We start from the raw sequence: 14,344 nt of genomic DNA on the forward strand, positions 1-14,344 counted from the left end.
AAGCCACGTGCACATTAGGTACCATGACAACGTTCAAGAAGCTTTGTTTGGAAAGACTAGCTAGAATGGAGGGGGGTCTAATCAAGCAGAAGGTGACTGTACCCCATTAAAATAGGAGGCAGAAAGTTGAATATTCAGCTCCTCGAGAACATCCTCAGCCTCAGACATGAACTTGGAACTCTTGTCCAACGGGAGCCCTCGTGTTTCTTTTCCCCTGACCGTCAGACGTGGCCCATGTCAGGATTTCATCGGGACTGACACCTATGGGAGAAAGGAGTCTCGGTTAAAAGAGAGAAATGGTTGTGTCTCTTCCCCCAGCCCCAGTGTAGAAGACAGTTAACCAAGCCACATTATTGTCCTTCGTTTATCTCACAATTAGGGACTTTTTCACAACCTGCTGGAGGTGTTGGAAATATAACATTTCCATTTTGCAGATGAAGAGGGGTCAGGGGTCACGCATGTTGAATAATGATCAAGCCCAAGATCAGAAGACAGGTTTCTAGTCTCAGACCAGGGCTCCCTTGTGCTTCCTGTAACATGGATGTGGCTGGCTCCTGCTCGTCATTAAGTAACCACAGTGAGCACTTCCTGTGAATGTTCCTAAAACGTCATGACAAGGTGTGTGTGAAGGCCCGCTGCCATTGCCAGCATCCTTTCCTCTCCCTCCCTCCGACACCGAACTTTTCAGTCATTCTTACGTTCTCTCACCGCCCCATGAAGAACCTGCTCTGTCGGGCTCCCAGCAGGTTCAGACCAAGAGCCGGAGATCCCCAAACAGCTGGATCTTTGTGGCTTTCCTCCATGTACCTGATAGCCTCCCCAGACAGTATGACTCACCACTATTAATTGTCCATCTTTGTCTTTATAGATCTGCTCTTCCTGTCCAGTGTTGAAAATTATGGTGCCTTCTTTTCCCAGACTGATGTAAAACTGTAAACTACAAATAAAGGCATTTATTATTCACAGACCCACCACCCACTGTTTCTACCCCTTCCCCCCAAAATGAAAATTAACAAAATATATACACATGCAAAATCTGTGATACTTTGCTTAAAATTCATCTTTGTTGTAATAATAAACTTGTTAGACTCCAAAGGCAGTTTTACTTATACAAAACTTTTTTTAAAAAGTAATACAAAATTGAATGATCAAAGACAATTCAATAAGAATTTCCCAGTTATACGAACATAGGGAGATGTTGTCCGAGAACATTTTCAATGGGATTCATCAAAGAATATATCTGTTCTCTGATGCTTCTTTAATGTGGCAGCTGGACCATGACGACACAGCTGTTAACTGTCCATGAGCATCCTCGGTGAGATGCGAAAGGAAGATGGGAAAGCTTGCAGCTGAAGAAGCCCTTGACCCCCTATTCTGTGTGTATGTGTGTAGGGTTGGGAAAATGAAGACAAAAAGAACCAGGAACCTTGAAGATTAAAACCAGGATTTTTGTAAAGGGGGATTGTAAAAGAGGTGGGGGAGGAGGACCATCTTTTTAAAATCTTGACCTTAATCTGTAATGTGCTGTTGTCTCCAGAAACTGCCAATTGCTCTCTGGTCTAGAGGAGAGACTTCTTCCTCCAGAGAGCCGCCTCAAGTCTGGCCCAGACAAGAGACTCCCTATCTTTTGAGTGCAGTGCTGCCCTCTTTTATCCTCCCAAAGAATGGGCGTGGGATAACGCAAGGGCTTCTGGGAAAATTTACTTCAACCAATGAACTTGCTCCTCCTAAGCATGCAAGCTCCTTCCCAGGAATTCACAAGTAAAACTCCCAGTAAAGGCCGAAACTAGAGAATTGTCAAGTACCGACTTAGCACTTAGTAAGAACCTAATATCTCATTATCTCATTAGCACTTTAGTAAGAACCTAACATTAATCCAAGAATCTTTTTTGCTCTATGACAACTTTTTCCTATAGGGTATCTAGTGAAATTTAAATGAAGCATCAGAGGGAGCAAAAACCCAAGATATAATGAAGTTATCTCCTACTTAAAGCCAAACTGATGATTAAAAAAAATCCACCAAGGAATCCAAGCTTTCTGTATAATGGAAACCAGCTTTATTTAGGATTTAGGAGGTAAGCTCAGGACTGATTGAAATAATGCCCCAAGTTCGTTCTTAGGAGGTTGCCATCCTTTTAATGAGGAGCCACCTTTTTGTATTCCCCCACTCCCAAGCCACCAAAGCTATGGGCAGTAGCAGGTGAGAAGTGGCTGATCTCTACCTAGACGGGCTGGGTGAACCTTCCAGAGCAGCCCCAAAGGTCTGCCCATCGGGGTCTCCCTGGGACACCCCAACAGGGGCCTGGGAAGTCAGCTGCCTGATGAGGTCTTTGTAGGGAAGGGGTCTGTGGGCAGAGCGGCCCGGCCTACCTTCCTTGAACAATCCGCACTAGGCCCTCTTTCTTTGCCACCATGGAGAGCTTCGTCACTGTTTCAAAGATGCGGTCACACAGTAAAATTATATCACCCTAAAAAGAACGAGGGGAACATCCCAAAATTATTGGCGAAAGAGTCTGCGGAGCATTTAGTCAGAATGCTGAAGCCTTAAGGTTAGGAGGAACTTGAAAAGCACCATTCCTGGCCCATGCCTGGATTTCACATTCCCACCCCCACCCCCTTGCTCAAGAAATAATCCTAATAATGATAATGATCACTTTAGTTTGCAAAGCGTTTTACAAGTAATCACATTGGATCCTTGCAACAACACTGGAAGGTGGATGCTCATTTTATGGATGGGGAAACCGAAGGAGAAATTAAGAGACTTGCTCAGAATCACACAGAATCACAGATTAAGGATCTGAGGTCACTTGGGTCTTCCTGGATCCAGATCAGAGACCATACCCCATTCTCTCTTCTCTCTGTGAAAATCTCCATTGATAAGTCAATGTTTGTACCAAACGGGTAACAGACCACAAAGAGATCATAAAAAGTGTTAAAAAAAATTTGATATTAAATTTTTCTCTGAAATGTCTGATTTTGGTTTTTTTCCCCAATTTATTCAATTCTAAGCTCGTTAGACTATAAACTCCTTGAGTTCAGACACCATCTTTCTTCTTTGGACCCCCAGTGCTTGGGCAGTGTGGTGAAGCAGTGGATGGGTGTTTAAGATTACCAGGTGAGAACTCAGGTTGTCTGGACAGTGACAAGGTGAGAATTCAGGTTGACTTGACAATTCTCAGGCTCAGACCTTTGGTTCGGGCCTTTAAAGGGAGTTTACACCTTAGGAATTCTAGGAGGAGCAAGCTCATTGGTTGAAGTAATGTTTCCCAGAAGCCCTTGCATTATCCCATGCCCATTCTCTACTGTCCAGACAACCTGAGTTCTCACCTGGTAATCTTAACAGATGGGGTACCAGGTCCAGAATCAGGAAAACCTGAGTTCAAATCCAACCTCAGACACTTACTAGCTGGGCAAGTCACTTAACCCTGATTGTCTCAGGTTCCTCATCTTTAAAATGAGCTGGGGAAGGAAATGGTAAACCAATATCTTTGCCAAGAAAACCCCAAACTCACACGTGTCAGGCACAACTGAACAAGTTCCCAGTGCTTAGCAAGGTATCTGGCACATAGTGGGTAGTTAATAAATCGAATTTTGGCAAGAAGCAAGAAAATTTGTTTCAGCAACAATAGAAAAGCCATTTAGTATTCTGATTTATGAAATTTAAAATTTATTTCATTATCAGCCATATTTTCATAAACCTTCTTCCTTCCTCCCTCTCTCCCCATCCTGGAGTGGAACCTCCCAACCTGGGTTGTGTTAGGATGGAAAGTATTTGAAAGTGCATTTAGATAACAAGTTAATTGAATTTCCCTTCCATCCTTCATCCTTATTTCCTGAGGATTTACCCATCAGTATTACAGAAAGCCAGTTCTATGACAAAAAAAAAAGTATCCACAGCTTAGTAGAAATTAGGGACATACCTTCTGTTTGTTGTCCTCTGGGAACACGTGGATGACAAAGAGTCCATCATTCAGATTGCTCGTGGAAATGCCTTTAGACAAACCCCAGAATTAAAATCCCCTCACCGCCAGCTCCCCAAGGCCTGCATTCTTTTCACAACATTATCAGGAATGGCAGTAGCTAGAGAGCTTGAGATGGAACTACATCCTAAGGTAACGTCACGGTTTCTACTAGACTCCAGACGTGTTTCTAGACCTGGGATTATTAGATTTTTGTGTTACAGAACAGTCTGGTAAATCCTATGGATTTCTCAGAGCATTTTTTAATGTGCTTAGCATACAGAAGGCACTTAATAAATGCTCATTTAGTGAATAAATGCATAAAACAAAATAGCATTGGATTTTAAAGAAAAAGTTTAAAGAATATCAAATGATTAATTATCCAACAAAAGTATATGATTATCAATATTTTTTTTTGGTTCCCAAATCCCAGCTTAAGGATCCTGGTTCTAGTAAGAAACCAACCAGGTGTGTTTTTACTAGTGATTGAACCCAGCCAAAGCCAAATCAAGTCAGTAAGCACTGATTAAGCACCAACCATAGTAAGCTAGGCTGTGTTCCAATAAATGTTTTATTTTTGTATAACGGCATTCTGGGTTACAGCATCTTTCTGCATACTCCACATGTCCTCCTGTCCTAAAAGCTCTGGGAATGGCACAGGTCCGCTGAGCCAGGCAGCGGGCCCATCCTGATCAATCTCCAGCCCAGGACGACGGACTGATTTTCTTTTGAGGGTCATCCTCCTCCCCAGCCCAGCCTGGGTTTACCTTTTAGTGATTCATAGTCTATCCTCTGCTTAATTTTAGCAAGTTCCACCACGTACAGCGCTTTCTCTGTAAGAATTAGTTGCCGTTGCCGAGCTTTGAATCCATTCCTGTCGTATTTCACCACGGGTGTGCCATACTGAGGGAAGGGGAGGGAGGCAGAAAATTAGGGCTGGGAGGACCCCTTTGAGACGCTCTGTAATGGGAGGAGTTGGGGGAGACAAGAGAGCCAAGACCTAAGAGATGGCGTGACTGCCCAGGATCGCGGGGAAATGGTGGCAAAGCCAGGAACGGTCTCCAAGTCCCTCCACTCCCAGATAACTGACCGGCAACTCTGATGAAAGAATCACCTAACGGGAGAAGTCGTATGAGGGCCTGCTCCCTTATATCTGGTACATTTGGGATTTTGTTTAAAAGGAAACTTTAAGGGAAGAAAAGTTATCCCTGACTAAAAATTCTCCATTAAATAATCAAGAGTTTTTGAACCCTCAACTTAGTCATGGACCTTAGTGTCCTCTATAATGTCCTGGGAAAACAATCCCGCCATCTTTCTCAAAGACTCAGGACTTGAAAACTCGCCAACAAAATAAGGCACCAAGATGATGACTTCTGGGATCAAACACACGGTTTTTCTTTGGCATTTAAAGCCTTTCACAACAATAATCTAGTTCTAACTTACTTTTCCCTGTCAGTCAACAAGCACTTAATTTCTAAAATTTAATTTTAAATTTTAATAAATTTTAAATTAAAATTTTATTATTGAAGTTTTTATTTTCAAAACTTATGCAAGGATAATTTTCTCTACACTGACCCTCAAAAAACCTTGTGCTCCAAATTTCCCCACCCCTTTCTGTACCTCCTCTCCTAGGAGCAAACACACAGTTTTATTTTGGCATTTAAAGCCCTTCCTAACAATAATCTAGTTTTAACTTACTTTTCCCTGTCAGTTAACAAGCATTTAATTTTTAAAAAAATTTTATTATTGAAGTTTTTATTTTCAAAACTTATGCAAGGATAATTTTCTCTACACTGACCCTCGAAAAACCTTGTGTTCCAATTTTCCCCTCCCCTTCAATGCTTGTTGAAATATCTATATCTATACATATAGAGATATAGATATAGAATTTCAATAAGCATTTATTAAGCACCACCTGTATACCAGGAATACACAGAAAAGTTAGAAAAAAAAGTACCAAAAAATGTCAAAGTTCCTGACCTTGAAGAACTTAATAGTCCAAGGGAGAAGACAACATACAAATATCTACAGACAAATAGTTAATATATATGGGTAAATCAGAGATAATCTCAGCAAGAAGGCTTTTTTAAAAAGATGAGAGTTTGAGTTGAAAGAAACCAGGGAAGCAAGAAGATGGGAGAGGAGAAGAAGAACATTCCAGGCATGGGGATGCCTGGGAAGGGAAAATGGGAGTGTTGGGTACAAGGAGCAGCCAGGAGCCATTGTCACTAAAGTACAAAGTAAGGCTTTATAAGCGTTAAAGTGACTAGAAAGAGAAGAGGTTAGGAAGGAATAGGAGGGAGCCTTTGGAGTTAAGGGGATGGTGACGTGACCAGACTCAGGCTTTCAGAAAATCAATATGGCAGCTGAGGCTGGAATGGAGACAGGCCTGAGTCAGAGAGAGCAGTCCAGTGGCTACTGCAACTTCCATCAGTCCCTTTCACGGCTTCTGTGGACCAGAAAACTGGCCTTCTCACTGTTCTTTGCACGTGGCCTTGCATTTCTCGTCTCTGCCTTTGCAGTAACTCTTCCCATTCCTGGAATGCCATCTCTCCTGGCCTTCCTTCATCTCAGAATTCCAAGCTTCCTTCAAAGCTCAGCCCAATATGTCTTACACAGCTTCTCATGTCTAATTTTACCATGTTGTTTATCTACTTAATAGATGGGAGGAGAGAATTTAGAACTCAAAATGTTTTTGAATAAACGTGAAAAAATTTTTAAATGCAACAATGAAATATTTAATGCATTAATTAATAATAATAATTTAATGAAATAATTAATGAAATCAAGAGTATCTATCTATCTCTATTAAATTTTTTAAAAAAGAATAAACTAAAAGAAAAAAGAGCTTAACCAAGGCATGAAGCCTCTCCTAGGCCCCTCAAATGCAAGTGAAATAGCATCCCCCTCCAATTACCCTGATTTAGTACTTTCAAATGAATGTACAGTCTCCCTCGATAGAATGTGAACTTCTTGAGGGGAGAAGCTTTTGATTTTTCCTTTGTATTTCCATGAAGAAAGGGAAAAGGACAAGCATTTATTAAGCATCTACTGTGTGCTAAGTGTTTTACATTTGATCGTGAGATAATTTTTGGCATTCAGTAGGTGCTTAATAAATAGCTTATTTATTATAAACCGCTCCTGGAACCTGGAGATGAAGGGTCTCATCCTCAAACAGCTCAATGTCAGAAATGAACGTGGTTTCATCATTTGAAAGGATTACTAAAAATGACTTTGTGCATTAACCTCAGGGTCAGAAACAGATGTGGTTTTATTTGTCCATTAGTCTCAATGTCAAAAATGGATGTGGTTTTTTTCATTTGAAATTATTCTAAAGATGAGTTTGAACCTAAGCCTTCTTTCCTCCCCAAACTTGAGCCAAGCTGGATTATCCCTGGGCCTTTCCACAGGCCCTGCTGCTGAGCCCTCGCCTGTGCTCCACAAGGGCCAGGGCCGGCTTCCTTTCCTGTCCTCCTCCTCAGTCCTCAGCATGTAGTAAGTGCTTTTTTGTTGATATCCGACTGCTAGGAAAGGGAAACAAACTGGCTTATAAATATCCGTTTATTCCTCTAAGGAGGAATCATGATCGCCGTGGGGACGCCGATCAGGGCAGAGTCAGTAGGACCATCTCTGGGCTCTGTAGGAGAGGGGTCTTTCCACCCAAACCCAGAGGAAATGTTTCGAATGCAGGCTCTTCTCTTTCCTCACCTGGATTTTCTCGCTGCCGAGGAGTTGCAGGACTTTGGGATTAATGTCAGCCTCATCTAGGGAGAAAACCAAAGCATTGGATGTGACATCCCTGAACGGCCCCTTCTCTGCCATCGACAGTCAGAAGTTCCCTCTCACGGGCATGCGGGTTAATTTCCTTAATATTATATTTTTCATTGCTCTCATATTTACAAATGGGAGATGTGAACTGTCAGTTAATGGGGGCTGGAGGCAAAACAGTATTAACTAGAAAGACTTCTTTGGGTTAAAAAAATGGTAGTGAAAAATGGTTTCTTCTTCTTCTTCTTCTTTTTTGCTGAGGCAATTGGGGTTAAGTGACTTGCCCAGGGTCACACAGCTAGGAAGTGTTAAGTGTCTGAGGCCAGATTTGAACCCTGGTCCTCCTGACTTCAGGGCTGGGGCTCTGTCCAGCTGCTCCAATCTTTGGATTCTTAAATAAAATATTATTTTAAAAAATTAAAATAAATTGAAGAAAACTTTGAATTCTTGGGGACTGTTGCCAAGCTCTTTCTTAAGCCCTGAAAAATCCTTCACAGAGTGAGTGAAGGCACCCCAAAATCTCAGTGGAGAGAAGTAGCCATGAAATGCCCCCGGCACCCCAGTGCTGGCCCTCAGGATGTCTCAGGACCAGGAGCTCCGGGCCTTTGGCCAGGCACTCACCGATCCGGCTGTCAGCAAAGGGCTGGTCTAAACTTTCCGGGTAGCCAGCCTTCTTCCCGCGGAACAGGTCACTTGCAACCACCTTCTGCTGCATCTGGCGAGAGACAACGAGATGGTTTTCTCCCAGGGCAGTTCATAGCCTTAGAGCGGGTGGGATCGCTTGGGGGGAGGAGGGTCAGTCCTGCCTGGGTGACTTTAGGCAGGTCATTTTCTCTGTGCTGTGCCTCAGTCCCCTCATCAGTATAATGGGTATGATAGTAGGACACACCTCCCAGAGTAGTTGTGAGGATCAATGGGATGGTATTGGTTAAGCACTTTGGAAACTTTAAATTGTTCTATTGGACAACAAAGTAATGGGCTCAATCAATTGGTATTTCCTCTGCCAACTATATGCCAGACAAGCACTGAGCCGAGTGCTGAGAATACCAAAAGAGTCAGTCTCCCCTCTCGAAGCTTAAAGTCCTGTGGAGGAATCGGGGTCCAGATAGATACGTGCAGAGCAAGTAACGGCAAGGATAAAGAAGAAATAAGGAAGAGGGGGAGGCCCTGGAGCTAAGAGGGGCTGGAGAAGGCTTCCTCTCAAGGGTGGGACTGAAAAGGAAGCCGGGAGGTCAGAAGTCAGAGTGGAGGAGGGAGAGCGTCCCAGCTTGGGGGGGGGGGTAGCCAGAGAGAATGGCCAGAGAAGAGAGAAACAGAGACAGGGAAGAGACAGAGAGAGACAGAGACAGGGACAGGGAAGAGATAGAGACACAGAGAGGGAGAGAGAGAAGGAGAGAGGGGGAGATGGAGAAGAGATAGAAGCTCCATCTGGGGGCTAAACAGCTTAGCCCTGCTCCCCCACACAAAGAGCTATTGGGAAATATGGGAAACCTGCATATATATATATATATATATATATATATATATATATATATATATATATATATATATATATATATATATATATATATATATATATATATATATATGTAAATTTTTGCTGCGGCCCTTGGGGTTAAGTGACTTGCCCAGGGTCACACAGCTGGGAAGTGTTAAGTGTCTGAGACCAGATTTGAACTCAGGTCCTCCTGAATTCAAGGCTGGTGCTCTACCCACTAGGTGCACCACCTAGCTGCCCCTACCTGCATATATCTTTACAAATGGAAGTTAATGGAAAGGGGGGGGTCCTGATGCCCTACCTTCTTCCTCCCTGAAGGTGTTTTTTGTAGCCCCTTAAAATTCTGGCCCTCCAAATATAAAACCTCAAGAAGGATCCTCTTGTTTTTTTGTTTTGTTTTGTTTTGTTTTTTTTGAGACAGACTTTCAGGATTTTATTGAAAACAAACAAAAAAAACCCAACCCTGATAGAAAATTTGACATATAAAATCCAAGAGAAATACAAGATAAACAAGGGATCCTCTTGTTAACGGGAAAACCAGCAGGTGAGTCCCCCCTGCTCCTGCAGGGGAGGCGGGTGCACACCTGTCCCAGGTGACACAGGAGCGAGGGGCAAAGGGGAGGGCGTGCATACCTGAGCCTTCCTCCGAGCTGTCACCCCGCGACAATACCGGCGCACCAGGTTCCTTGTGCAGAGTTTCTTCAGCATTTCAGAAGTCTGTGGGAAAGAACAGCCATCCCCCCATAGGCAGGGACAGTCACAAGGTCCCATGGGACGGGCTTAAATCACACCCAGGCCACTGTATCTTCCCATCAGTCTCAAAAGAGCTAATCAATCCCCCTATCGGGAGCAGCTGGGTGGTGCAGTGGCTAGAGCACTAGGCCCGGAGTCCAGAAAATTTGAGTTCAGATTTCATCTCGGGGCTATGTTGAGGACCAGGTGAGATAATATTTGCAGAGTATTAAGCACGGTGCCCAGCAATTAGTTGGGGCTTAATCGATGCTTGTTTCTTTTTATCAAAATTGCTTCCCATCCTCTAAAGCCCTTTCCTGATCACTTCTATTCAATAAAATACTTTCCACCTCACCACTCACAAAGCATGTTGGCTCTCCTCCGGCCCACTAATTATATTTGTGAGTGTGGATCATCATTGATCCTCCTGGAGAAGAAAGGGGCAATCACCACCCACTAGTCCCTGTCTAAGTACCACGTCCCACCCTCCCAGACTGGGAGCTCCTCCAGAGGTCTTGTTCTACTGACAATTTGTATCTCCCTGATCAGTGGCACAGCAATCCCCACAGCAGGTGCTCAATAATGAACAAGGGGCTCCTTACACTGAAATGTTCTCATTTTACAGCTAAAGGGCAAAGCTATCGTCTGCCCCCCGATATTGCTCTCATTCTTGAATACTTGATTGGACCCAAAATGGGATCCCGTTGGATGCTTGGTCCAAACTGGGAACATAAGAGAAGTAATGCTATTCAAACAACAATTTGTTTTGGAGTTTCCTTAAGGAAGATGGAGTCAGATCTATTATGACTATTGGGCGTGTGACCTTTTACTCCAAGAAGAGGGTATAGCAAGGGAGGATACGGCCGAGCCCTCGCCATCACAGCTTCCCCGCACTGGCCGGGGTCAGCACGTACATTTTCCAACATGGCTGGAGGCTTCAACCAGCTCTTGTCCAACACGTTTTGGGGAACATGCTTTCTCAGGTTCAGGATATAATTCTTCCGCACGAAAATAATGTAATCTTCATTTTCTGAACAAACAGTCTTATTTCGACTGATGAACCCTCTTATGAACCTAAACGAAGAAGTGGATCATGAGTTATTCTGATCTGGGTCTTTGCCTGGGGCCTGGGCTCTCTCTGGGTACTTTGATGCCCAGTAGACGAAAGGAGCATCTCAGAGAGACACAGAGAGAAAGACAGAGAGCGGGGAGGAAGAGAGAGACACAGAGAGAAAAAGAGAGATACACAGAGACAGGAGGAGGAAGAAGAAGAGAGGGAGTAAGAGAGAAGAAATAGAAAGAAAGAGAGACAGGACATACAGTGAGAGAGAGAGAGACAGAGAGAAAAAGAGAGATACATAGAGACAGAGGAGGAAGAAGAAGAGAGGGAGTAAGAGAGAAGAAATAGAAAGAAAGAGAGACAGGACATACAGTGAGAGAGAGAGAGACAGAGAGAAAAAGAGAGATACATAGAGACAGAGGAGGAAGAAGAAGAGAGGGAGTAAGAGAAAAGAAAGTAAGAGAGAAGAAATAGAAAGAAAGAGAGACAGGACATACAGTGAGAGAGAGAGAGACAGAGAGAAAAAGAGAGATACATAGAGACAGAGGAGGAAGAAGAAGAGAGGGAGTAAGAGAAAAGAAAGTAAGAGAGAAGAAATAGAAAGAAAGAGAGACAGGACATACAGTGAGAGAGAGAGAGACAGAGAGAAAGAGCAGGAAGGAAGAGAGAGAAAAAGGGATACACAGAGACAGGAGGAAGAAGAAGAGAGGGAGTAAGAGAAAAAGTGAGAGAGAAGAAATAGAAAGAGAGACAGGACATAGATAGATAGAGAGAGAGAGAAATGAAAGAGAGAGAGAAATGAGAGAGAAGTGAGAGAGAGAAAGGAGAGAGAGACAGAGAGAGAGAAGAGAGGAGAGAGAAGAAATAGAAAGAGAGAGAGAGCAGGAAGGGAGAGAGAGAGAAAAAGAGGGATACACAGAGACAGAGGAGAAAGAAGAAGAGAGGGAGTAAGAGAAAAGAAAGTGAGAGAGAAGAAATAGAAAGAAAGAGAGACAGGACATACAGCGAGCAAGCGAGAGACAGAGAGAAAGAGAGCAGGAAGGAAGAGAGAGAGAAAAAGAGGGATACACAGAGACAGAGACAAAGAAGAAGGAAGAGGAGAAGGAGGAAGAGAGGGAGGGAGAGAAAAAAGGAAGAGAGAAGAAACAGAAAGAAAGAGACATACAATGAGAGAGAGAGAGAGAAGAGGAGAGAGAAAGACAGAGAGACAGAGATAAACAGAGAGGTACAAGTTTCAACTCCTTAGGTCAAGAAAACAAATTCATATGAAAAAACTAATGACATCAAAACCTGAGTAGATAAGACTTGTATCTAAAGGGTTCAGTATTATTATTAATTTAAGATGTCAATATTTATAAAAGTAAATATTATTAATAAAAATAATGAAATAAAATCATTATTAATAAAACTTTATATTTATGGGTTGCTTCTTTGGTTTCTAAATTGCTTTCCCCCAACAGCTCTGAAAGAAGGCAATGCCAGTATGAAAATTGTTTTGTAAATGAAGTAACTGGGACTCAGAAGGTTCAAAAGCATTATACTTGTTTTTAAACTCATAAATATTTATGAATCTTTTAAAATTTGAAATTTAAAAATATTTATAAATACTTTACAAGTGAAGGAACTGAGTTTCAGAAGCATTATACTTTATAAACTCACAAATACTTAATAAACTTTTACTGTAATTTGAAATTTTAAAATATTTACAAATACCTTACAAATGGTGAAACTGAGGCTCAGAGGTTAGAAAACAAGCTGAAGAGCTAATTCTTGAACCCCAATTTCTGGCCTCTCCCTATGCTGGGTTGTGTCTACCTTCCCAAGCAAAAAGTTCAATATGAATCAGTAAAGTGTGAAAGGAGAAACAAAATGGTACTATGGATTGAATTTTCTATGCATACGCTGTTTCTCCTCAGGAGAATGTAAGCTTCTTGAGGATAAAGACTGGTGGCTTTCTATTTTTGTATTTGTGATGCTTTGCCATTTCAAATAATTTATATCAAAAGCTTAATAAATGCACATTGTATTAATTAAAAAATCTAACTCACTAGAGATTAAGCAGAAATAATTAATTAACAATCTAAATGAATTAAAATTAATAAGATAGTTAATTAGAAATTAGGAACCGCCTCTACTCCCGGTACTTAAAGAGCTTCCCATCCATCACAGGAGAACCTACTTTCTGATGATATGAACAGCCCATTTTCTCCTTTTGATCTCCTTTCGAGCCAGGGCACCTCTCCAGTAGGCTTCAAGTGTAATGGCTGAAAGAATTGATCACTGGCATTAGGGAGCTAAACATTGCTTTGAAGGCGCAAAATCCTATCGAACACGGGAAAGCTATTTCTGTAATGACTGTTCATCCTCAACAACTAAAGTCGGAGCCTCCGATTTTACAGCTTTGAAAAAGAGTCCACGAGATCATCAGTTTGGGTCCCTTGTCCAAACCCCTAGGACTGGTTGACATTTGTTGAACATTTTACCGTCCATTCTCATTTGGGTGTCGTGACCCCCTTTTATAACTCAGGAAACTAAAGTCTAGAGAACATGTCTATGATCACACAGTGACTAAGTGGTCAAACTTGAACCCAGAGCTTCTTTCCATCCTCAAAACTTACCTCCCCCTGGATTCACATTAGGCACAAATGGGATCCTGAATTTTTTTTTACACTTAATAGAGTTAATGCAATTACATATAAAGATAGTTTTCAATATTCATTTTTGTAAGATTTTGAATTTTAATTTTTTTCTCTCCCTTCTTTCCCTCTCCCCTCTCCACAGCAGCAAGTAATCAATCTGATAAAGGTTACACACGTACAATCATTTTAATCATATGTAAATGGAATTCTTATGGTTACTTCTTACCTGCTTCCTTCTTTTTCAGGTAGTTCCTCCTCTCTATGCAGCCTTTGTATGTGCTTTGGATTTTTGTGACTTAAAATAAAACAAAAGTTTCAGTGAAATGGGTTTCATTTGGGTTTATTGCATTTTTCTCCTTTTAGGGAGAAGATATCAAGAATGTGCATCAAAGAACAGAATTTCACAACTATTTATAAATCTGCCCCTAATGTCACTGAGAAAGAGTCAGGATTAGGAGGGAATCAATGATGGAGGTGAACCAGAACATTGTTTGCTTGAAAAAACACAAGCAAAAACATTGCCAAGTTTCTATTGCAGAAACATATATTTAGACAAAATCACAAAAGAGGGTATGTTGATGTTGACCATGGTGTGTGTAATACACACACACACACATATATACATAGTATATTTGTATATAATATGGATAGATAGATGGATGGATGGAGGAATAGATAGATAGATAAA

The 14,344-nt window shown here is 41.9% G+C and overlaps 1 protein-coding gene across 1 annotated transcript in view; it reads right to left on the bottom strand.

The window, feature by feature from the left end:
- Positions 1–97: 97 nt before the first annotated feature.
- MYO1H (myosin IH) overlaps positions 98–14,344 on the bottom strand; it is a 69,791-nt gene continuing 55,544 nt past the window's right edge. The window contains exons 22-32 of the mRNA XM_074295464.1: positions 13,883–13,951; positions 13,197–13,281; positions 10,872–11,031; positions 9,859–9,942; positions 8,349–8,442; positions 7,668–7,723; positions 4,727–4,862; positions 3,921–3,991; positions 2,371–2,468; positions 838–937; positions 98–261 (exon numbers count right to left, since the gene is read on the bottom strand). Coding sequence (XP_074151565.1) covers positions 238–261; positions 838–937; positions 2,371–2,468; positions 3,921–3,991; positions 4,727–4,862; positions 7,668–7,723; positions 8,349–8,442; positions 9,859–9,942; positions 10,872–11,031; positions 13,197–13,281; positions 13,883–13,951 — 977 coding nt within the window. The 3' untranslated portion in view covers positions 98–237. The remainder of the gene's footprint in view (positions 262–837; positions 938–2,370; positions 2,469–3,920; positions 3,992–4,726; positions 4,863–7,667; positions 7,724–8,348; positions 8,443–9,858; positions 9,943–10,871; positions 11,032–13,196; positions 13,282–13,882; positions 13,952–14,344) is intronic.

Source organism: Sminthopsis crassicaudata, chromosome 1 (assembly GCF_048593235.1).
Source record: "Sminthopsis crassicaudata isolate SCR6 chromosome 1, ASM4859323v1, whole genome shotgun sequence".
Lineage (NCBI taxonomy): Eukaryota > Metazoa > Chordata > Mammalia > Dasyuromorphia > Dasyuridae > Sminthopsis > Sminthopsis crassicaudata.